Source organism: Equus quagga, chromosome 7 (genome assembly GCF_021613505.1).
Source record: "Equus quagga isolate Etosha38 chromosome 7, UCLA_HA_Equagga_1.0, whole genome shotgun sequence".
Taxonomy (NCBI): Eukaryota; Metazoa; Chordata; class Mammalia; order Perissodactyla; family Equidae; genus Equus; species Equus quagga.
Window position 1 is genome coordinate 124297431 of NC_060273.1, and position 25571 is coordinate 124323001.

The following is a 25571-nucleotide window of genomic DNA, read 5'->3' on the forward strand; positions in this document are numbered from 1 at the left end:
TCAGCTGAGAAAAAGTTTTTAGTATTTTTGCTAGAAAAATGACAGAGTCCTATTTAATGTGAATCTAATAGTTATCATTCCTACTCTGAAAACGGGTATTTAATCAGCCTGAGTATGACAGAAACCATGTCATTGTTTTGGTTGTTGGAACTGTGCATTGACCATTGGTTACAGTATAGCAAAAAATACGAACCCATTTCATTGCTAAGTAATTACCAAACAACTAATATTTTGACTATTTGATATAGTATATTTTGAAGGTAAAAAATCCTCAAGAACATCAGTTGTCCATGGTACCGTGTCATTTTTGCTATGCACCGTCACACCGTCAGCTGCAATATGTTGAGCAGTTCAAAGTCTCTACTTTGATACTTTCAAAATGACTTAATTAATATTCCAGTTTTGTTCTGCTTTTGCATGGTTTAAATCTGAAAAAGAATAAAAGATACTGTTCCAGTTCCTTGTTTATGGGAAACTACAAAAGGACTTCTGAAGATGCCACACCCTATACAGTGCCCCGTTTGACAGTGCTTATCGTGTAGTCCCTCGTGTCGGGTCTCAGAGGGAAGGTATCAACATGTATGGAACGCCCTTGTGATGCACATCTGCACTAACCCGCTTCAGGCCCTTATTAAAGAGGCAGCACATTTCTCATCATCGTAAAGCTTCTGGCGTAATCTGAGACACAAAACTCATTAAAAGATGGCTTTAAAAAATAAAAGATGAATCCGCTGATTATACCTGCATGAAGGGGCATTCCTCTCGGGTTTTTGAAGTTGTCAACAGATGACCAAACCCCAGAAGACAGATCACAGAAATGTAATTTCCTGCTTTCCTATAACGCTAGAAACATAATTAACTTTGTACAGATAAATGAAATGTTAAATAGTTAATAATAATTAAAAAATGGCATTCCTCACAAGTGAGTGGAAATAATGTTACTTTACATAGCAGAATTGCACTTTCATTTCTTTCCTTCTTTTTGGTAGTTCACCAATAACTATAAGTAAGAGCAAAGTTGACTTTTCCCTCTTGTTATCAAATATATTTTAATGATCAGTATACCCTTAACTCATTGAGGCCATAAGACCCAGGGTTCAGCTCAGACCAAAGCAGAGTTCACAACTGCTCAGCTCAGGGCCAGGATTCCCTGCGCTCTTCATTTAGGGTTGCCAGATTTAGCAAATAAAAACTGAAGGACACCATGTTAAATTTGAATTTCAGATAAACAGTGAATAACTTTTTAGTATATCCCAAATCTTCTATCTTGCAACCTTGTCTCTATTAAAAATCTCCCAGATGGTCCAGATGGTCTCCTGGGAATACACAGAAGGAGAGACAATAAAGGAGAATGCCTTCCTTCTGTGCCTAAGCAAACACGCACACGCGCGCACACCCACACACCCTGTTTCAGCTTGGAGATTCCACTGTGCCACCTCCCTCCAGGATTATCTTCTCCCACTCCCTGACACTCTTTTCTCCTCAGCACCAGTCTGGCTTAGAAGATGCATGGCCGAATGCTCAAATCACTACTGTGCTCTTACATAGAGCTCTGTACTAGGTCATTTTTGACCAAGAGAAGGTGAAACTCTTCAAAGGGACATGGAGTGAAGAAAAGGTTCCTAATGTGAGGCGGGAATTATCAGATACCAGTTTCTCTGCTGCCACATCATTTAAGATATCTGCAATGAAGGAGGAGAGTCAGACTACAGATGGTTCTGATAAAATGCAAAATGCCTGGTGTGATTTAGGAAATTCTGAGAAATGAGCATTGGGCTTCAAAAGAGAGGCATACTGCTCTGTACTTTTATAGAAAAGAGGAAAGGCATTTCTACATTTCTGATGTTGGACTAATAAGAAAAAATTAGATAGCCTTATTCTCTAACTACTCCTGGTAATATCTCCTGGAGATATCTTTGAAAAGCAGATAATTTTCGAGTTGCGTTTTCTCTGTAGGAGTATTTCTTATGGCAGTCAAAATCTTAGTGCTAGAAAGCAGATAGTTTAAAAATATAGCCACGGTTTAGAATGGCATATTTTATGTTTCATAAATCTTTATAGGCAATCCCCCTATGTGATATATTTCCTAGGATATTCTTGTTACTTCAAGAGACTTTCATCATAAAAGAAGTTTAACATGATAGTGTGTCCCACGTACTGAGTTTTAGACTCAGCATCCTAAATGTCAGCGAGTTTGGGAGAAGGAAGATCATAGTTGACAGAGTTAGAATATTTTGCTTTGATTTTTTCGATGGGTCTTTTTCCAGGGCCAAGACCTCATAACAAAAGTCATATGAATTTTTCAGTGTGGTTCTTCGGGCTCTTTCTGTGAAACTGCCAGATCTCCAGCTACTTGGTGCAGAGGTTATACAAGAAAACCGCAGAAGGAACAGAGATGGCTACTCTGACGCCAGTCTCTTTCCCCTCTCAGCTCGCTGAGTTGGATCTTAGCAGTTCCTCAGCTTAACTTGTGTCTCTCACAGTGGACTCGCGAATCAGAGATAGAACCTATGCCAGCTTGCCAGGAATAGAGAGGTGGATGTTACTGGGTCCCTTAACCTCATCCTCTTTGGGTCAGTTGAGCCATCTTATGAGAGGCCAGAAGTTAAAAGTTCTTAAAAATATTCCCAAAGATGTGCCATTTCCTCCTTTTTCCCAACACTCCTGACCCACAGAGTACCAAGAAAGAGTGAATTTTAGAAAGATATCACAGCTCTCTTTCCCAAACAAGGATTAAATATCAGCCAACCAGCTTTCACATCAATTATAGGAAAATGAAGGAGAATGTATGACAATTTGAAAACCAGTAAATGGCCCTTTATTGCCAGAGTAGGAAAAAAAGACAACATATTTGCAACTTTTTGGCCAATTATCAATAGAATCTCCCATTGGTGCGTTTTGAAAAATAATGTGTAACAGAAAGAACAATAAAGTGCAAATAGTTCTGCAAGAATGCGAAGGGAGCCTCAAATTTGTGGTTTAGCAAAAAATTTCTTGGGATATAATCAGAGATTTATATATACTAGGAGCAGGAAGCAAAGCCAAATCAGTTCAGTGAAACGTAGCATTCCCTGAAGCCAAAGACCTATTTTTTCTACATAATTACAAAAATGAGCAAACTTCAGAGCCACAAAAATCTCCTGAGAGCAACAATGGGAGTGGAAATAATTTTCTTCAAGAATCCATATATTCATTTTGATGGTTTAAAATGATTCATGCGCTGGTGGAAGAAAGACACGGAACTTGTCCTCATGTTTTTCTTTTCACATCTCCCATCAAACAAAAATGTTCTATAATTGGACCTTTGAAGTAAAATCTTGGGCTAGGCAGTTTGAAAGCCTCATATAATTTCATTGAGGGAGCTTGGGAAGCAGAGAAATCTCTGAAGTAACCAGGGTCCGGATTTTTAAAAGGGCCTATGGAGCAAAACAACATTTTGAAAGGAACACAGAGAAAAATTGGTATCTGATATGAAATATGCTGCAGAATTATTTATATATGTCACCATGCTCTACAGCTTTTGGAAAACCTGACTAGTTTCTCTGGGGATTTCAAATTAATCCCCAGTAGATGTCCAAAGTAACATTCCCCAAAGAATGTGTAAGCCTTTGCAGAAATGATATGAAATGAATACAGAAGAATAAAGAGGTTGAATTGTTTTGTTACTGAAATATGAAACAAAACAAATAACACTAGTTTGATTTATTCATTAAGTTTATGTCTATGAAAATAATGTCATCCAGAAAATAAAAATAAGAAGAGTAAGTAAAATAGAGTAGAACCTAAGAGTCGGGGATTTAGAAAGTGTAGGGCCACAATAAGTAAGTTTCAATAGGTTGTCGTGTCAGGATTTACGAAAAGAATAAGTTCACAATTAATTTTGAAGTCTGAATATCGGTCACAGGCCTGGCACATGATGCTGAGGAAGTTTTGTACACAATCTCTTTTCAGAAAATTAAGGTCCCTTTTCAGACTAATCAGTTTTACAAATATCAAAAAGTCCCCCGTGAAGCCTATAACTCTTCAGTGTCAATTACTTGCTGCAAAGTTTGGGTGGGATTCCCAAATCCACCCTTACTTCTGACACCAATTGCACGTTCAGAGGTTTCTGAAACCACCTCAGGAGGGACTCAGAACTCATGTGAAACTGTTATAGTCACAGTTACGGTTTATGAGAGTGAAAGGATTCAGATAAAAATCAACCAAGAGAACAGGCATATGGAGTGGAGTCCAAGAGAGTTCCAGGCAAGAGCTTTGAGTGCTTCTCTCTCAAGGGAGTCGTGGACAGTGCTAACCTCTCTCAGCAATGATGTGTGACACTATGCACGAAGTACTGCCAACCAGGGAAGCTCTTCTCAGCCTTGATGTTCTGAGTTTTTATTGAAGCATGGTCACACAGACGTGGTTGACCACCTACATGGCTGACCGCCTACATGGCTGACTTTAGTCTCCAGCCCATCCAGTAGTCAAGCTGGCCCAAAGCCCCCACATAAATCGCATTGTTAGCATAGACTCTCTGTGTGGCCCAAGGCCCCCACGTAAACAAAGACACTCTTATCATGCAGCACTTTCCCAAAAACGGGTATTATCTCCCAGGAGCTAAGGGCAAAGATCAGACCTCCCTCCAGGGAAGGTTAATCTGTTACTGCACGCTCATATTACACAAAGTTGTATGAACTGTACACTTTTCACTGGAATGACATGTGTCTGCAAACACTATGACTATACTAAATTGGACACATCCTGAACTCTACAGAACTCTGCTGACGCATTGTTTCGGCTGCCTAAGGCCTTACTTCATCTGCACCTTTGAAGGGCGGTAGTTCTACTCAAGATACTTTGGGTTGGAAGACACTGTGGCAGTTCCTTCTGCCAATGAGGGTTTTGCTGCAGCATTTGTTGGGGTGTCCTCATCCCCCGATTCATTCTTCTGTAGACTGATGGTCAATGTAGACTCTTGTTACCACAATCTACTCTCTCCAACAAAGGCCTTGGTTTTTTGTTTCTTTTGGTTTTTTGGGGGTGTACCTCTTAGAATATGATTCTTGGTAGAGACTATTTTCCATGGAACATTTTCTAGAATACTGGACTTTACCTGGAAACTGGTTTCTTGTTTCCTTATTATGTCTGAAAGAATGTGCTTATATTTAGACTAATATTGTTACAGAGTTTCATTGGTTTAGTGGAATTGATTGTAGAGAAAAACCATCAAAAATGATATGCCAGTCATTCAATCATGAAATGGTTTCAAGACGCAGGTACGTTTTCCTGGAAAATTGAACTCAGTGAATAACAGCTAGAGTCTATGACAGCTAAAAGAATCACACTTCGGTTTCAAACTTTTTATATCCAATCACTAACAGAAGTTTCACACATACAAAACATCCACTAAGATGTTTTTTAATGGATGCAGATTTATACCACTAAGTAAAAATTTTTAAGGAAACAATTTTCTATACATTTAACGCAATCATTTTTACTTTACTTTTTTGATGGGAAGTTTTAATTTTTGGAATGCTCTAATATATGGCAAAGTAGAATACAAATTAAATTGCAGATTAACCTAAAACATATTGATAATCTTGTCGTAGAATCAGAAACAACTGAAGTCTTTTGTGTGTGTGTGTGAAGAAGATTCGCCCTGAGCTAACATCCTTTGCCAGTCTTCTTCTTTTTTGGCTTGAGGAAGGTTAGCCATGAGCTAACATCTGTGCCAATCTTCCTCTACTTTGCATGTGGAACGCCTCCACAGCATGGCTGATGAGTGGAGCAGGTCTGCACCCAGGATCCAAACCTGTGAACCCCTGGCCACCAAAACGGAATATGCAGAACTCTAACCACTGGGAAATGGGCTGGCCCCCTACTGAAATCTTTTTTATAAACACTATTCAAATGAATAAGTATTATATTTAAAGTCATTTGTGCATACTAATTCTGTGAATATTTTCATAAGACTTTAAATCACTTAAAGCATTGATTCAAGTTGTAACTCTGAAATTTTGACAGTTAAAAAAGTTTCAAATAATGTTGATACTAAGTATATAAAAACGAGTTTTATGATGCTGAACCAAAAACTAGTAAGTATAGGTCCTTTATGTCACCCACAAAAATAGGATTTTACACTCACATAATATATAAATGATAACTTCGTGAAATAGATACTTACATCCTAATGTCCATGAAAAGTCCACTATTTTTTAAATAGATCATAATTTTAACTAGGAATTGCAATTTTTAAAATGTCATGAATTCAATAAAATGAAATGAAATTGGGATAAATGTAAATTTCTACATCCTCTATAAATCCATTTTACAGGTAAATGGGAATATTCTGGCTTAAGAGAAATTTTATGAAAAGGTTGAGTTTATTTGATCATAAATCAATCAACCATGACCCCAAATGTAATATAATAGTTTTAAATCTTAAACTGCATTAATAGAAGTATAACTATATAAGTACATACTATGTCCAAGGAAATACTACACTTTAATAGCGTCACAGTTAAACCAGAGGATATTCAATGGAGTGCAATCAAGATGATCAATTTGAAAATCATCTTACATGAAGAATTTTTTAAGGAACCATGAATGTTTAGCCTAAAACACTGAATTTGAGGGGCCGGCCTGATGGCGCAGCAGTTAAGTTCACACGTTCCACTTCTCAGAGGCCCAGGGTTCGCAGGTTGGGATCCAGGGTGTGGACATGGCACCGCTTGGCAAGCCATGCTGTGGTAGGCGTCCTGCGTATAAAGTAGAGGAAGATGGGCACGGATGTTACCTCAGGGCTAAAAAGAGCAGGACTGGCAGTAGTTAGCTCAGGGCTAATCTTCCTCAAATAAATAAATAAATAAATAAATAAAACACTGAGTTTGAGTTTGAAAGGTTTATGTTAGTTGTTGTTAAATATGTCAAAAAGAGTTTTTCCTTCAATTTCTAGACTTCTATGCTCGTTGAGAATCAAGCATTAGGATCAATAGATGGAAGTTAGAGTCATATTTCAGCCTAATAATAAGGCAGACATTCAAGGTGTCTAAATACAGACCTGCTTTACCATATCGTAGCTTGCCGTGATTAGGCTGAAAGTTCCATGCCAGAAATGTTAGAGAAGGAAGAATGTGCCCACAGATCTATGTCTTTTCTTCCAGGTCTCGGATTCTTCCATTGTACGGATAGACTTAGATAAAAACAGGGCTTCTCAGGGAACAGAGATGAAAAAGACAATTTCCTAACTACTTTATAAGCACTCAGTAAAGAATTCTTAGCTTTTGCACCCCACACCCCCCACACACATGCTGCCCCTGGATGGATTTTTATCTTTATCCTTTGTCCCTTAAGGATATCAGATCAGTCTACAGGTATAGTCAATAAAGCCAGTGGTATATTTCTGCGACGCCATTACCAAGGCAAATGCAAACAGCAGAGAAAACTTGAGCAAGCCTTATTCAACCCTTCCACAATATCTGGACTCTCGCATATAGTTCTAGTCCCCACGTACCAGAAGGGAAATAATGAAATCTAGAAGGGGACAACCAAAAGTCACAGGGATGGAGTGATGGTCCCCTGAGACCTTGCTAAAATACCGACTCTTGAGCCTTGAAGAGCTCAGGGAGGCTATATAGAAATGCTTAAAACCGCCTGCTGTTTGCATGATATGAACATAAATTCCTAAAGGTTAGAACAATGAGAATCTCTCTAGAACTTTTAATGTGTTAAGTTTAGGACAGCTAAAAAGAAATACATCTTCACAAACCAGAAGACTTGCTAAATAAATAGTATGTGCAAGAAATCCCTAAAGAATTTCTTGGTATTTTTGAAAGGCAGAGTCTTAGTATGTGACTGCTAGGAGAAGCTGAGATTTGCCCCAGCTCTCTGTCTTGGAGGACAGTCTTGCCTTCCTCCATGATCCTTAGCAGCCTCCTATTGATGACGTCTACTCCCGCCCGAATAGACCACCGTCTCTAATGAAGAATGCTGGAAGCAACACTTAATTGCTTTATTTTATCTGATAGTCTTTCTGTGTTGAGACTTGAATCCTCACTCGAATCTGATTTGAATTTTAACTATATCACAGGAGAGTTGACCTTAGCAAACAAAATCCAAGATCTCAGCCGCATTGAGGCAGCTGCATTTTTCTCTCTCTTATCTTCTCCTAGGTTGTGGAAGCCTCTCCAAAGTACCTTGAGTGCCTTTTTCTTGAGGCCCCATATGTTGGGAAAAGCCTGAGAGATCCCTAAGTATTATTGTGTTTGAGTACATCAGCAAACTTGTCAGCAGCTAATTAGCTGAGCCCGCTCCTGAAACTGAAACGTGCATACTCTTTCTAAAAACTTCCAAAGCAAACTCTCCTTCTCATATATAACATTTCCCCCTCTACGTGAGGCGAAGGTTCTTCATCAATCTCTTCAGACTTTGATTTCAATCGAGGTGCTCATGTCTCTAAAGTGTGTGTGTGACAGCACTTTTCTGGAATTTTTACACACTTTACAAAGCTAATGAAAAATATTGAGTTTGCATTCCTTTGCCAGGTAAAACATTGAAATAGCATTTTTAAGCAAGGTCTTCCTAGTGCTGGAGACGAGAAAACAGCACATGGGCCACATGTTTGCACAGCAAGTACAAGATGCCATGTTAGAATTTGCAAGTGTGTGCTTTGTGTTCTCTGCTGTGTCATTACTGAGAGATCTCCAAAAATAATAGTGTATTTTCAGTGCCTTTAGATCATGGTTTGGGTGATTCCACTGTAGATGTGGTTGTTTTCCTGTGGAAATTTTTGTTTTTTAAATTATCCTGTTTTATGAAACTTATGAGCATTCAAATATCTATGACTTTCACACATTCAATCAGAAATGTCACAGTTGTGTGCAGTTTCAGAGCTGATGTAGTTTCTCTAAATGTAATGTCCATTACAAAAAGGTAAGTATACCTAATAATTCAACTACTGCTTCCTGGGTTGATAGTGTCTTATGGAAATTTGTGCTGAAGACCAGCGACCTAAAAGACAAGTGTTTCTTCCTGTATTTCCATCTCAAGAAGTGGGATGACGCTATATTGTACACTATTATCGATCTTTGGACTGTTATAGATCGAGGTGAAAGTTAATGAATTTAAACTCTAATATTTCAAAGATATACATTAAGTTCTCTAGCAGGGCTATGAAACTGGACTTTAGACTCTGTATTAAATCATAACACCACATCTCCGTTAAGCATTTGAATCCAACATCATGTGAGAGAGAATGTCAGGAAACCATAGAATGTACTCTATTTCTGTTGTGGCAATGACGATCTTCTAAAGATTTTTGGTGAGTGTTTGCGTGGTATGTCCTACACACGTGGGCTTTTGCTAACAGAGACACTCTCATTTGGTAACACATTTCAATCCAGAATTAGTTCCTGCTTGGTGAATGCAAGCCAGAGCATTGCTGAGGAGAAAATTCCTATTAAACGAACATGGATTCAGATACGACAGAATGATGAATTCTAGACTGGGCACACAGTTAAGTATTCTCTTGTTTAGCAAATAGTTATTCAAAAATAGCCTTTGAGATATATTTTGTGTCAAATTGAAAATTATTTCCCCACCAGATGGGAATGGCACTTTGCATTTGCCCTCAACCACACCTAATCTTTCCATGGAAGCAGCAGAAAGGTTATCCCAACGTGTCTGTTGTTTCTGTTAATCAGTGCCATGCTTTAGAGGAGAATATCTTCATTATTTTCTCTTTCCAGGGGACCTTTTGTGGTCATGTGAGACTGAACCAACTTATTCTGGAAGACTATTTTTAAAACTTTCCTTTTAATTTCAGAATGTTCAAAGATGAGGGTTAAATATTCTGTCATGTGATGATAGAGTTTCTTTTTTTTCCCCTGGGGGGAGTTTTATTTTCAGGTCTCCCTTTGGCCGTATAGTCATGTTTTGATCTCAAGCAAGAAAGAAAATTATCTTCCGGTTATAAGATGCCTCATAAAGTTAAAAAGGAAAACCTTGAAGAGATTTTCATTATCCTAGTTGAGCTAAAACAAAAATGCAAATATAAAATAGTTAGAAATGACTTGAATAATAAATGTTCAGAATCTATAGACTAAATAACGATAAAATCTTCAAGACTAAATACTATAAATACATGAATTTCTCCTAAAATAATATATAATTTAATGCCGTTTCTATCAGGATCCCAGTGTTTTGATTTTGTTTTGATTTTTCCAAAGCAGCCCCTTCTCAAAGTTATTATAAAGATCTCTTGGGATAAACGTGGCCATAGAAAACTCAAAAAAGCTTTGAAACAAAAGAAGAATGGAGAACAGTCATACAACGCCAACATGTCAGGGCATTATCAGTCACAGTGATCACAGCACTATTGTATGGATCCAAGAATTACTACACAGAGAAGCTGAAAAGAAAACAAAACAAAAAAACGGTAGTTCAAAAACAATATTGATTGGGTTGTCTCTCTTAGGGAGGGGTTAATTTTGTTCTCTGTGTGAGAAGTGAGGAAAAGACACTGTGGTAGAGACTGTCATGCTCATCGAACTTTCACGTGCTCCTCCCCATTTCCCAGCCTCCTTTGCAGTTTGGCTGGGATCATGTAATTAGTTAAGGTCAATGAGATGTATCTAGAAATGATGTAAGCTGCTTCCATACCTTGTTCTTTAGAACATCCTGCACAATTTAACAGCTCTCTCTCCCCTTGCCCCTTGTGAATGTGGAGGCCACATGTTTGAGAGGATGGCTGTAATTTGCAAGTTGCCTGGATCTCTGAGTCACCCCTTGGAAGAGAGCTCCTTCAGCAAGCTGCCTAACCAACATCAATTTATGATAGAAGCAAAAAATACATATCTGTTGCATTAAAAAAAAAACCCTGATAGGCAGAAAAAGATGATAGATCTGCCTTAGACAACCAATTTTGATCTTATTCAACTCTAAGTTAAGCATTAATTGGCAATTTAATTTTAAAATGGTCATTAAAAAGAAGCTGCAATATATTTTGAAAAAGATGAAATGAATAGTTATCAAATCTCATATTTGGGGAAAATGCTCCAAACAGGAAAATAATAAAAATAATTCCCAAGATAAAGAAGGCTATATGATTGATATTCTTTGCTTTTCTTACTAGGTTTTCCAGGGCAATTTTGACAATGACACCCACAGAAAAAACGTCATCGACCCTCCCATCTATGCACGGCACATCAGAATCCTCCCCTGGTCCTGGTATGGGAGGATCACGCTGCGGTCGGAGCTGCTGGGCTGCAAAGAGGAGGAGTGAGGAGACCCCATGCCCCACAACCTTCCTCTCTATTTTCCTAAAAGTATCTCCATGGAATGAACTGTGCAAAATCTGTAGGAAACTGAATAGAGTTTTTCATGAAAAAGTGCTCAAATTATGGTAGGCCACTGTCTTTTTAAGGAGGTCTAAGCCTGCCTTTTCAATCGTTTAATTTGATTTTTATTGTTTAAATTTCTTAAGTAACATCACATTAACTGTGAATTACTTTTCTCATTGTTTTCTGAATTATTCACACTGGTTGAAATGTATTCGGGAAAGAAAGCAGCATTCTTTTGTTAGCAAGGATAAAAAAAATCTCATAGTTATCAAATAAAAGCACGAGTTGATAGAGCCTTTATAATCAGTACTCAGCTAATTCTTATAAAAGACATACTGCAATGTTAGCAATAAGGGGTTTTTTTCCTTCTGTCATGACTCTACATTATCCTCGTTGTTTCCCCGTGTCTACCAGACCTGTCAGTGTTTATAACAGAATTTTGAAGAAGAACCTGTAACATGCAGTACTAACTGATGTTATAATTCTCCTTTTAGCTTCATTATTTCTAATCAGAGACTGTGTGATTTGTTTTTCCTTTTGGCTCTATTCTATAGCCTTCATAGTGTATATTTCCTGAATCAGTCCATATTTTTTCCAATTAAGTTTTCTCCTTTTATTTGCCTAAAAGAACTATCACGCTTGTTCATATATATGGAACATGATTGAATATCAGTAGGTTGATCATGTTTAATATCAGTAGACTTAATCTGCAATTCTATTTTGAAGGACTCTGTAACTATGTAATTTCCAAATACTTCCTTAATAAAGAACCCAATGCTACCATTTTGCAAAATAAACAACAAAATTTTGTTATGTCCCTTTACACTGAAATCTAAATCTTCATTTTGTTGGTATTGACACAGCCTTATCTTTACTTTAAAATAATAGAATAATGAAGTCTTTCTTTGTCTATTTTAAAAAAATTTTTAGCAAACAAATATTAAGATAACACTGCATAGCTTGGCCAAGCATACTCATTATTTTTCTGTTCATCTCTGCATTTCCTGTGAAACTGGAATTTTATTGACATTTGAAACTGGTGGTGGTTTCCCAGGAAAGCACAATGTGTAGTTATTTGTGAGAAGAAAAGTACTTACTAATGACAAAGTAGTAAACCATTTTCAAGATGAAAATTGATTTCTATTTTTTTTGCTTCAAAGGTCCTGAAAAAATAAGCAATTATCATAACAATTTGTTATTGATAATGGTGGTTTCATTGACATGGCTCTCAAATTAAAGCTCATACTGCCTCCATAAAAGTCCTCAACATCTAATTTATGAGCTTTACAAGTATTTAGTTTATAAGGCTTAGACATAGAATTATTGGAGTTTTAAATTACGGGTCCTGGAAAAGACAGTATGGTATGTGTACAAAATGTTTGGTCCTGTGCAACACTGCGAAGTTTTTTCCTTTATTAATTATTTGTGCTGCATAATGAAAACCACCTGTTATTGTCCTGTCTGTCCATGTGTTAACAGCATTCCTCAATGATGTATATATGGAGGGGGCTTCAACCATAGTGAAGAATTTAAAGAGAAAGTCAATCATAACGGCATTTTTAAAAAGAGCAAAATTAGGACTGGCTGGCCACATATTTGTCCTATGCCTACTTGCTTTCTACTTCAAGTTCTTATTATGAAATTGTCTATTTGGAGCGTCTGAAATGATCATTTTTCAGCACCTTCACAAACAAAATTGCTGTGTCCTCAATATTGCCTTTTTTAGATAACTTTAAAATTAGGAATTTAAATATTTTTAATTCACTAAATTTTAAAGTCATGTTACAAATAATCACTTAGGTCCAAAAATATACACACACTTACTGTCTAGCCATTGGCCCTCATTTGTTTAAAGATATCCTGTCCCACCAAATTGCTGGATATTTTCCTTTGCAGATTATTCATGGTTCTTCATTCTTCACAGAGTATGCTTTAAAAATTATGAGTAACGCTTTGTAATGAGTTCCTTTCTCAAAATTACTAATGGCTTCTTATTATGTTTTGAATTTTATTCTATTGATAGTTTTTTAAACAAATATTTTCAAATGGGGTTTGTTAAAATTATATTTGTTACTTTCTGGAAATACATTGAATGGCTTTCTCTTGCTTGTGCATTTTCTCTCTGCTCTGTGTGTTCTTCACCAACATGGCATGACCAATGGGATATTTATTTGTCCCATGATGCCCAAAATTCATGACAATAAAGAGATTCCCACATGTGGAAATGTTAATAATTCTTGTGAAGTAGTATGTAGCTTTTGTGTCACTTGTATCAATGACATCAAAGTGAAGCAAATTTATTTTATTTAAATTCACACTAAAACAACTAAAATCACATAAGCAGAATACACAGAATAATCACTTTGTCTTCACTGTATGGAGAAAGTATCATATGATAATTTTATAATCTATGAAATTAAAATTTTAAACATTTCCATTTTATCTATATTCTACTAAAAGCATTTATCCCAATCACTAATTCTAATTTTAGGGTTGACTTTCTCTTTCTGAATGGCTTCATAAGGATTGGCGTGAATTTTGAAGACTTGGGGTACTAATGATTGTATCTTTGCTAGTCAACAAATTATGAAATAAAATATTCACTGCTGGCGTTTGATGTGTCGGTCAGTACAGAAATGACGAAGACACAAATAACCTTTGCAAACTTTCAAGCTGTGTAATATTCCAATGTTGGGGTTTATTTTCTTTGTATATATACTTAAATCATGTAGGATGTTGTAAAATCAGTATGACCTTGTCTAGTCTTCAAACTTAAAATAAAACTTTTGAAAATCTAGGATATTATTGAAGCGGTTGTAACTAAACACATTTGTAAGAATACACATATTGTCTGAATATGGATGTCCGCTACTCTTCACTACATGCTTGGTTTACTTTTTCTTTGTATGGGACAATTAATCAAATACAGAAAAAAGTAGAAATTACAATATCCTCCAAATATACATTGATATCAGCTAAATGGACCTTTCCAAAATTATTAAAATGTGTGCATTTCTCCTGCTCCTTTTAGCTGTGGAAATTTTATTGGAATGCTAATAATCCAAAGTCTTCTTTTTTGCCTCATGCATATTTAAAGTCTTGTGTTCCAGGAGTGATCTGGCCATTGTTAATCAGATGCTACTGCTATGATTTCTATTGTTTTCTAAGTACGTGATTCTCAGGAGTATAATGAAAAGATCTGGTCAGTAGCAACTAATAACACTGACACTAATAACGTGTTTATCCATGTAACTTCAGCTATTGCTTCAAGAAAATGGTAACACTTGGCTTCTTCACACACCCTGGTTCTAGCCCTCTCATAGTCACTTGTAGAATATTAAGTCTGCGTACTTCCCACTTTTTAGATGTTTTCTTAGATTACAAAAATTTAGGAAAAAAACTTAAGATATTAAATGTTGCCTCCTCAAGTGAGCCTCAATGAATCTCTGATAGTTCTCAGTACTAAGCTGTTACATATGTTTACGTATTCATACATGTTCCAATTTGCCTACACTTAATGTGAATGAATCAATGGGGTGCCATTGCTTACCTAATCTTTTGCACACACCCAAACATACAGATTGCTTTTATTAAATAAAAACGATTATACACACATTTTTTCAATAAGACCAATAAAGAATCATGATAGCATCGATACACAGTAAAACTTCATTGTGATAGCAGAATAAATATTCAACAGAAAATTTTCAACTATGAGGCTTTTAAAATTACTGATTCAAGATGTAAAAATAATAGAAACATTTAGAATTCTAAGGAGGAAAATCTGACCATGTTGAAATTTGTTTTAAAAAACTTATCAAGAATAACTTTCTGAGTGGAAAATATTCTCTCCCTATAACCTAAAATTTTACAACATCTAGCACTTCAGCTTTGAATACACAACTTTAAGTAAAGATTTTGTTAAAGAAATATTAATTTTTTACTGTCAGAAATGCAGTGTTCTCTCTCTCTCTCTTCCCAAAAGCTAGCTTAAAACAATAGCCACAATCGAGTTAGTGTGTTATTGATTTGTGAAAAATATTGCCTCTGTCCTTTGAAATGCAAAAGAGTTCTTTTACCTGAGCAGGCAAAATGGAGGATTAAACCACTTTGCCAGTTGAGAAATATCTGAACTACCCTGAAACAGAATGCATTGTCATTTGTCTTTACAAAGAAAGAATGCCTCGTGGGAGTAGCAATTTTTCTATTGATTTTGAAAGAGCAAATAGAATTCCCTGATTCTGTTGCAGGAAGTGGCTATAATTCATATTGCATGTTTCAACATTGCCACCAAATAGTGTTTTCCACAGTAGGCAAGTGGCACTTGCTCAAAGAGTTATTTTTATTAGATGAATTTGGTAGCAGAAATAGTAAAACATTTTTGGAAAAGGCTCCTCATTTAGTTGTTTTTGCACATCTTGGCAGGAGTTGATTGAGTCATTTGAAAACACTAATGCTGTGGAAATATGGTATAGTGGCATCAACAAATGGTCACCACATTACATGATTAAGCATTGCATATGGTGACTGCCTCTGATTTAATTTTATTTTAATGTCCTCAAAGGCATAAACCACACTCTTCCATATTTAAGTAAAATCCCCTTAGTGCCCTTCATCTGCCCACATATAAGTACGTTAATAATGATGATGAATTGCAACATAAGCTCAACCTGCTGGCACCTGGAAAAGAAGTAGTGGCAATGAGACTTATGGTGCATTCAAACAATGCATCCCCCCAGCCGGTATGGAAACAGCTTTGTGATAACTTCTATAACATCAAGCCAAAACACCAGGGAGAATGAATGGGGACATAACTGGGAGTAGACTGCGTGCATGTGACAGAGAAAGAATGTTTTCAGCAAGAAGTGCTTAAATGACAACTTACATGTGGATTTACACATATTTTGTAATTTTTCCGGCTTTTAGTGATTATATAGCAGAAATTTGAAGAAAAAAAATTGGAAGAAGGCCTTGTCTTTCAGGAAGAGAACTATAGCAGGCCAGTGGCTCTGGCAGACATGATCAGTACAGCACTTGTCAAGGCCAATGCCATCTTCCACCTGGACCTAGGAAAGAGGAATTGAACAGAGGTTAAAAATGGTGCATCATGAAGGAAACACTAAATAATCAACTCCAACAGTTTACCTTACTCAGTTCTCAATTTCTTAGGTAATAATATGGAGAAGTGTGTTTGTGTGTTTTAACAGCAGGAGCATTCTGCTGTGGTCTGAATATTTGTGTCCCCCTGAAATTCACATGTTGAAATCCTAACCTCCAAAAGGTGATGGTGGTAGTAGGTGAGGCTTTTGAAAGGTGCTTAGGTCATGAGGGTGGAGCCTTCATGAAGGGGATTAGTGCTTTTACAAAAGAGACCCCACAGAGCTCCCTAGCCCCTTCCACCATGAGAGGACACAGCCAGAGGGCACTAGCTGTGAAACAAGAAACGGGCCCTTGTCAGAGGGTGACCATGCTGGTACCTTGATCTTGGACTTCTCAGCCTCCAGAAAGGTGGGCAATAAATTTCTGTTGTTTATGAGTTACCCAGTCTGTAACTTTTTCTAGCAGCCTGAATGGACTAAGACACATCCCTAAAAGCAATCTGTTTTTACTGGTGTAAATACAGTGATAAGCTGCTTGAGATGTGGACTGAGACTCCAAGAGCCTCAGTAATAAAACGTTTTTCAAGCTTCCAGTGGAGACAAATTGGTGGATTAGGACTAGTACTTTTTATTATTATTATTTATTAAATACACTAGAAGAGGAGAGGAGGGGAGTGAAGGAATGAGTCCTTGTAAAATTCTTTCATAAAGCATTTTTATCTCATTTATATTCCTGTGTATATATGTGTGTTCTCCATCACAGTGTAAGTTATTTTTCTTACTCTGAGACACAACCACACAAGTTTGAAAACCACTGCAACATGGTCACCAAACTGCTTTCTAAAGGGTGCTGTCTGCTGGCTGCCTGGTCTGCCGAGTGGTCAGTGAGAACTGAGAGCCAGAATCGCTTGGATCCGGTAATAGGAGGCTTTTACAGGCTTGGTGGGGACAGAGAAGGGGTGTGGCACAGGAGACCCGAGAGGCTTTTTAAAAAAACAAATAAAGATACTACACAGAGAACTGTGTGAATTTTTTCTATGTGGAAGAAAAGCCCTTTGCCCTTCTCCCCATAAAATAGTCTAATAAAATAAATTTTTCCTGATTCCATTTCATGGCTTCTTCTGCTAGGGAAGGTGCCCCCAAGTACAGCCTGAAGGCGGATTTGTAGCAGGAGCAGAGGCTGCCTGGGGGGAACCTGCCATTTGGGGTGAAATGTAATGCAGATCCATGCTTTGTTTTGTTTGTCTGCTTTTTTGTTTGAATAAACTTTGATGCTTTTGTTTTAATGGATTTTTCTACAGTCACTTCTGGTTTAAAAATCCATAATGTGATTCCTCCCACACCCTCATTCTAACCTTTTAAGCCTACCTTCCAGAAACTCATACTACTAATTCCTTGCTCGAGAATTTTCCCACCTAAACCTAATATCACAAATATTTATGCCTCCGAATTGTAGCATTAGACTGTAATTCAGGTCCTGGGAAATATTGAAATGTCTTCACTTTCACTGGAGATAGAAATAAAAGCTAAATTCTTTTAGAAATAACACTGTAAAAATCACTGTATTAATGTTAAGAAAATATTCAGATTAATCATTATTTGAGCAAAATGTAGGTACTATGCAAGGTTCTAGAGATACAGAGATAAAAAGATGGACTTTCAGGAGCTCGCAGTCTAGGGGTGGAAGTGTAAAGTGAAGAATTATGACTGGTGCTATGATAAAAATACACTCAATGTGCAAAGAGAACATTTAACAGAAGCACTACACCAGTAAATGAAGTAGGTCAGAGAAGGCATCCTGGGGGAGGGGACATCTGAAATGACACCCAAACTGTCCAATTGAATATTCATGACGCTGGAAACATCCAGTTTACTAATCATGACAACCCTAGAAAGAATGCAACCACATGTCCTCTTTGTAAGAGAAGGGGAAGCTGGAAGAGGTTAGGAGATTCGCCCAGCTTGCAGGGCTTGGATTGGTACCCAGATTTTAGGACATCTCGCACCCAGCTCAATACTCTTTTCCTTCTTTTAAGTCAAAGGGTACTGAAAATGTCTTTCAGGACATACTAGTACTTTAACAACAGGAAAGATTTGCCTCCAGCCCACAGTCATTGTTTATTCTGTAATTTCTCAGATTGCCCTAAATAATTTAATACACAGTATTACCTAACTTCATATATTTGAAATAGTTGATCAATGGGTGAAGTCTTGATTATCACATGAATATAGGAGAAAAGATCTACAAATGATAAACAACTAATTACCACTGTGAGATATCTAATGGCATTAACTTTTTTGAAAAATAGTTATATTTAAGAAAAATTTGAAAATAGTGCTTAATAGATAAGAGAAACCAAGTTTCCAATTTTAAAAAAGAATTCCAAATAATACAGACACATATATACACACAAAATTGCCCTTTTTTGAGTTCTAGTCCCCAATATTTAAGAGTTAACATATTCTTGACTATAAGAGAAGCTGAGTAGAGAATAATGTCTTAGAAAATAAAGTGTGGGTGCTAAAACAATTAAAGGAACCAACTTCTTAACAATAAATAGATGGCATTATCTTTTTCATTCCCTGGTGACTTTTCAATTAGTAGAATTAGGAGCTTAACCAATGACAAATAACCCCGTGCAACCTCACATAATCAGTAAATTAAATTTCTATAACTTGATTTAAATAGTCAATCCTCTGCCAATTATTCAGCAGTGAACTAGTATAAGCTGAAAAAATCTTTGACAATTAAAATTAAGAGACCACAGCTCTAGGAAGCATTTGTTTAAATGTTTAATTCCCTAGGTTGTATTTATCTAATGTCTAAATATTTTCAAGAAAGCATAGTATAAGCTAAGTAAGTCTTTAACAATTCTAATGGCCAATGAATCTTACCCCTATATTTGACTTATATCCTTGCTAAAGCTGAATCCATATATTTCACTCAAATCAGAAAACTGGCAGTTATGGTCTTTTTACAATTACTCTGTTCTGGTCCTTTCCAGGAAAAAGAAAATATCCTTGCACTTTTGTCCCTCTTTAATTTTTTTTAATATACTCAATATTTTAAAAATCTCCTGAAAATGTAAGGCGTCAAACTGGATAAGGCACGTTGAATGTAGTGAAAAAATCATTTATGATCCTTATCTTGTTTATCCTTTAGTGGGTTTATTTTACAGCAGCACCTATAAGCTTGAAGGATGTTCAATCTGCAGTTAATATGACTACCTGATTATCTCTAATGTATTTCTGCACTTTAAATTATTCTAGGTCTTGGTTTGGGCCAATTCTCTTCTTTCATAAGCACATTGTTATATGTGTATTCCTATTTCCTTTTTTGAAACCATTTTCACAGTAAGTAACGATTTGAAACCTTGCTGCAGGCACTCTCTCATCTAAGAAATTTGTTTAGTGTCCACTAAAGGCAAAACAAAAGGATCCATGAAAATATCCAGGATAAAATTTATGGCCAGGGCATCTGTGTATGGTCAAGCAGATTGTGCATAGGAAAAGCAGACAGGCCAAGGAGTTTGAGTACATGTTGAAATCCAGCTTCTTTTCCATTTGGCAAGCTAAAATCTTGAGAAAGTTCTGTCCACAGGAAATACCTTTGTGTATATCCTATTCCCAGTAGAGGTCTTTTTTACTAATTAACATCTTATGTGCTGGGAACAGAGGCTTGATTAGTTCCAGTGCCTGTCTACTGTTTTTATTAAAGGCAACCTTCCAGTATAGGAAACTATCTATCTATCTATCTATATATATATTTGTTTATTTATTTATTTAGGTAACTTTGGTTAATAACATTATTTAGATTTCAGGTGTGCATCATTATATTTCGATTTCTGTATAGACTACATCATGTTCACTACCCAAAGACTAATTCCATCTGTCATCATACACATGTGCCCTATTATCAATATTTTTAGAGTTCTGCAACGCATTTAGCATATTCTGAAAATTTCCTACCGTAGGAAAACCAGAAGCATAAAAATCAAAAGTTTTGTCAGACTTCCTCCTCCCCCTCTGCTGATTATGCTGTGGATCACAAGCTGCACCTAAAATGAGTATGAGGTCTTCGTTTACCACCTCTTATTCCTGCCTTTAAAAATGGCTAGGCTAGTTATAGTAAGGGTGTATCAGGTGAGTCATACATTGGACAGAAAAAGAAAAAGAAATTCTAGAATCTTCACTATTCATTCAATAAGTTTCTATTAAGTGGCTCCTCAGTGTGGCTCAGACTTGGGGACCCACATAACCAAGTTGACATTCAACCTGAACTCAGAGGGCTTGCTAATAATGTGGTGGATGTGACGGAAGAAAAGGCTCCGACGCAAATTGCCCCCCACCATAAGAAAAAGCTCTTTATGGCATTGACATCTTTGCCTAAGTGCCTAAGACCTCCATCACTGACTCTTCTTGAAGAAAGTATTTGTAGCTGGTGAAATATTGTCTTCCTAGATTTACCTTTTTATGCCATCTACAAAATATTTGAGTTACTTTTTCCTTCAAAGCATGTTTATTGGAATATTTTAATCAAAAATTTATTCAAGAATGTAAATAAAACCAAATATTTATACATTTATTTTATAGTTTATGGTCTATATTACGTATTACCAAAAAGAACATGTATTGAAAAGCAGCGTTGTGTTTTGGCAAATTTGAATTGATAAGCAATTCCATTGAAAGTTTCATTCAAAACTCTCATTAGAACACTCCCATAAATTAATGGGGAATGAGAGTCACTGATTTATATTCTAAAGAGATTCTTAAAATATGAAAAACACATTTCTCTTAAGTTAGCTTCTAGTTGGAGTAAATTTACTCCTCACAATCATACGAAAATAAAAGCAATGGTTTCCCTCTATAAGTTATGTTTCTTTATGTTGGAATATCCTTTGGTGTTGTCAGAATTTATGTAACGCTGCCTAAATAAAAATGTAATTGGTCCCTATCACAAAATCAAGCCCTGAAACAATAACTGCGGCTCAGCTGAAATTTACTTTGGTTTAGAGAACGTTTATTAGAATGGATTGATTCCAGTGGAGAGGTTTCAGTATTATGAGTTAACTTTTAATAAAAATAGTAATCCATTTGAGAGTCATAGTCTTACCTCTGCTATTTTGTTTCCAAAGAAACAGTTATTCACACACTCAAACACAGACCTTATTCAAAGAGCAGAAATATATAAACTTTAATATTATTAACATATTCTAAGTTAGGTGTTTCAAAATTGTAAACTCTACTTGCAAACCTAAGACTCCCACACTGTCCCTGGGGCCTGCACCAGACGTCCTACAGGATTCTACAGGTTGACGCATTTGGTGGATATACCTTCTTTAGATTGATGTACTCAAGTCATCCATGTGTGACTAATACAAATAATTAGTATCATCAGTTAATGAGCCTAGGGTTCCCCACTCTCTAAAAAAGAAATCTCAAGTTTGGGAACCAGACATCCCTGAGTTCACATTCCATTCCTCTTTGGGCAGCTGACTAGGAGTCTCTCCTTTAGAAAGTTTCCCCCTGGAACCATGTAGATACACTATATGTGCTCAGGAAGTTTCAGTTTTTTGATGTGATTTTTGTTTTTGTCACTGTGGGAGGCATACTCGTCACAGACCACAAACTTGGGTGTACAAACATGTTACTATCTTTATATTTCATCTAATGCCCACATCCAAAAAAAGTAATTTAGTCATTTCCAAGAAAACCCAGTTACTTCATTGATTTCTAAGTTATTTCATGAATTTACTAATTTCTCCTCAAATTCACTAATTTTCCCCAGCCAGGCTTTCAACCTTGGTGGATTTGAAGCTTCAGGGCACATAGAAGGCCATGGAGGTGGTAGGATGGGGCACCCACGTCTCTATTTTATCCGTCATCTGGTGGGATACATAGAATCATCCTATCCACCAGAGATGTCAGTGGCGTCTCTGCTGCTATCCATGTCAGTGGCCTTTTCTTGAATGAATGAATGAATGAATGAATGGACAAACAAATGGATACAGCGCCTCCTGAGATTCTCCTTAGGGAGGAAGACAGGGAGCTGTCCTCAGAACCTCTCTGCACCCTGACTCAGCCACCTCCACTCTAGGCACCCAAGACTGTGGAGGTAAGCTTAGCTGTGAGCCGCCAACTCCCTGGATCACAAGTGGGTCGCAGGTGCCGTCTGCTCTTGATGGCATTCCTCTGCACCACCCAGAGGAAGATGGGGACTGTGCAGACTCTGCACCAGCTCAGACAGGCCATTCTTCCCTCCTCTACTCCTTCCCTCCCCAGGCTCTCAGAGTCCCGGCCGTGTCAGGTGGAGGGGAAGTAACTCATTCAGCAGGGGCTCTCCTCAAAATGTTTCTGGGTGACACCTAACCTATGGCCTTTCTGCTCCAACTTGAAATTTAAAAATTGAGAGGAGACCATGATCAAAGATATGAAGGTCGGTGGGGAAGGGGGGCATCCCTTAATAATTCATGTCTCACTTAGCCACACGCATAAACAAAAGCATATTACACGCTCTGAGCTTCAGTTTCCCGTCAGGAAGGTGAAGGGCTGAGAAACCTGCAGACAGACAAAGCCCTCGCAGTCATGGAATTGTATTAAATTAAAGCACAGTGAATTATGACACAGTATTTACTTTTGTTTCTTTATTTGAAGATTTTAAATGAAATTGACAGTAATTCTATTTTTGGTAACTACATGTGAGATTGAGTAATTCAAAATATATATAATTCTTTGTATTATATTCTGCAGGAAAAAGATAGAAATTACTCACATCTACTGAAACAAATGATCGTCATTTTTATAGTTACAACTTAATGCAGTGGGAATTGATAAATAAATGAAGATAAACTAAAAGAAGAAAAAACACTTTGACCTTTAAAATGTTTCTATAAATTTCTTCTTCTTGTGCTGTTTCTTTCCCTGTTGCTTATCTCTCTGTCTCTCTCTCTTGTGTTTCTCTCTCTAGTTCTCATCTTCTCCTTCCTCCTGGACTCATTTTTGATCCTGAAATTTTTTCATTTGTAAATTCAGAAATAGCTGGTTAGGCTGAAAAATCAAATAATGCTTGTAAAGGTTTAACTCATCTAAAACCATAAGTCTCCTAATTGACTATGTTTTTCAGTTTAGAAAACATGTTTTGAAAGGAGTCATTCATGGGCCCCAACTGTCCTATTGTTCCCAGTAAAGGTGTCAAAATACAAATCTAAAGTTTAACATATCAAAAAAAAAGTTGCATGCAGCTTTTACTTCAGGCCACAGGTCTGGAAAAGCCTGTTGCACACAGAACTCCTTTATTCCAGCTTGTTCCAGGGGCAGCAGCCACACTTTCAAGGAGCCATTCATGGAGCTGCGGGAGTGTGCTCTGTGGTGGCATTCGCCTAAGGTTCACAGCACCAGAGCTGTGCCAACCTGAACTTCAGGTCAGAGCCATCACTGACGTGCCTGTCAGTCACTCTGCGGTGCAGAAGGCTACCACTTAGCCTCACAGAAAGGTTCTCCAGAAACCGTCTTTGTGGGAGACTGTAGACAGAGTTGCTACAGTGCCGCTACAGGCAAATGCGGCATTTATGGCAAAAGTCTCTCCCAGGAGTCTGAGGGAGAAAAAAGCTACACCTTGTATTTCTCTCTTGCTCTTTCAAGCTGTTATTTTACCAAGAGAAACATGATGTCGGTGGGGATGAAATCATGATTTGGACATATTGGAAATGGAAAGTTATCATATCTGAAGTTCTAAATATCTTGTCTTTGTGACGGGGCATGTAGACACTCTTTGATAGGTGTGTGTACAAACAAAACATTAACACACTCTTTCCCAAGTCACCTTGGATGATAGAATTTTAATATGACGTCAGAACAGCAAATTGGACTTACCCACTGTGAGCAAAATCCCTGGAACTTCTGGTCTCGTCAAATCCCTCCTTTCTGGCTCAAAGAGGTCTGTGGAAAAATTCATCTATACTTTTTTCCTTTTATTCCATCTTGTGGCATCTGCCATTTCCTCCATCATTCTGAAAACTAATGATCTGGTCATCTACATTAGCTGCTCCAAGACTCTGCCCCAACAAACTCTGTATGGGGCCCAACAAAATATGCTTTGTTTCTTGCTCACCTCCCTTACTTACTCCTTCAGTAGACCACCACTTGCTGTTGACTGCACGCCTGCTGCTATAGTCTTGTGCTAGGGCCCTTCTCATCCATACTTCCAGGTCTAGATTCCTAAAATCTGTGCCTTGGAGATAACAGGAGTGCCCACCATGCTGTACTCAAAAATCACCTCCCCATCCATCAAGCATTGCCTCATGCTTAGCTCCTTTTAAACTTTGACCATTTCCTTATTTGTGCTGGGCCACGTCTTTGCCTACCCAGCAGCCTACCGCTGCCCCTGCATGCAGTGACTATTAGTCCTGCCAATCTGCTGCCCTCTACTTGTCTTCCTCCTAGATCCCACAGAAGCTCACTCAAAGAGCTCCCCCTGATGGCCTTGCTCATTAAGACAGATCTGAATCGGCCACGGGTAAACAAAGCGCGCTTGTCCTGGTGATCTTGTGGTTAAGATTCAGCGCTCTCACCACAGTGGCCCGGGTTTGTTTCTGGTTAGGGAACCACACCAGCCATCTGCTGGTTGTCATACTGTGGTGATTGCTGATGCTGTGATGCTGAAAACTCTGCCACCATATCTCAAATACCAGCAGGGTCACCCACAGTAGACAGGTTTCAGCAGAGCTTCCCAGACTAAGACAGCCTAGGAAGAAGGACAGGACCACACATTTCTGAAAAAAATTGGCCATGAAACCCTGTGAGTAGCAGTGGAACGTTGTCTGATAGAGCACTGGAAGGTGAGAGGATGGAGCAAAAAGGCCGGGCAGGGTTACGCCCTGCTGGACACAGGGTCACCAGGCGTCAGAAGCGACTGGAGTCAACTCCACAGCACTAAAAAGAAAAACAAAGTACAGGCTCTTTTTGAGGAAATCTTACTACACTATGGATTGTTGCTTGGAAGAATGGAAAAACATAGAGAGATTAAAATGGCATCTGAAAGAATCTAGCAAGAGAGAGAAGGTCTGTCTGTTCTTTAAAAGATGGAAGTAATGAGTGTCACCCTGTAACACCCCTTCCTACAGCACAGGTTTTGTCAAGTCTCTTTTAGGAA

General features: G+C 37.5%; 1 protein-coding gene across 2 annotated transcripts in view; it reads left to right on the plus strand.

Annotated features, from left to right (window-relative positions):
* EDIL3 (EGF like repeats and discoidin domains 3) overlaps positions 1–13555 on the plus strand; it is a 407727-nt gene extending 394172 nt beyond the window's left edge. For both annotated transcript variants that reach the window (XM_046668389.1, XM_046668390.1), the window contains one exon: positions 11114–13555. In XM_046668389.1, coding sequence (XP_046524345.1) covers positions 11114–11263 — 150 coding nt within the window. In that variant the 3' untranslated portion in view covers positions 11264–13555. The remainder of the gene's footprint in view (positions 1–11113) is intronic.
* The last annotated feature ends 12016 nt before the right edge of the window (positions 13556–25571 follow it).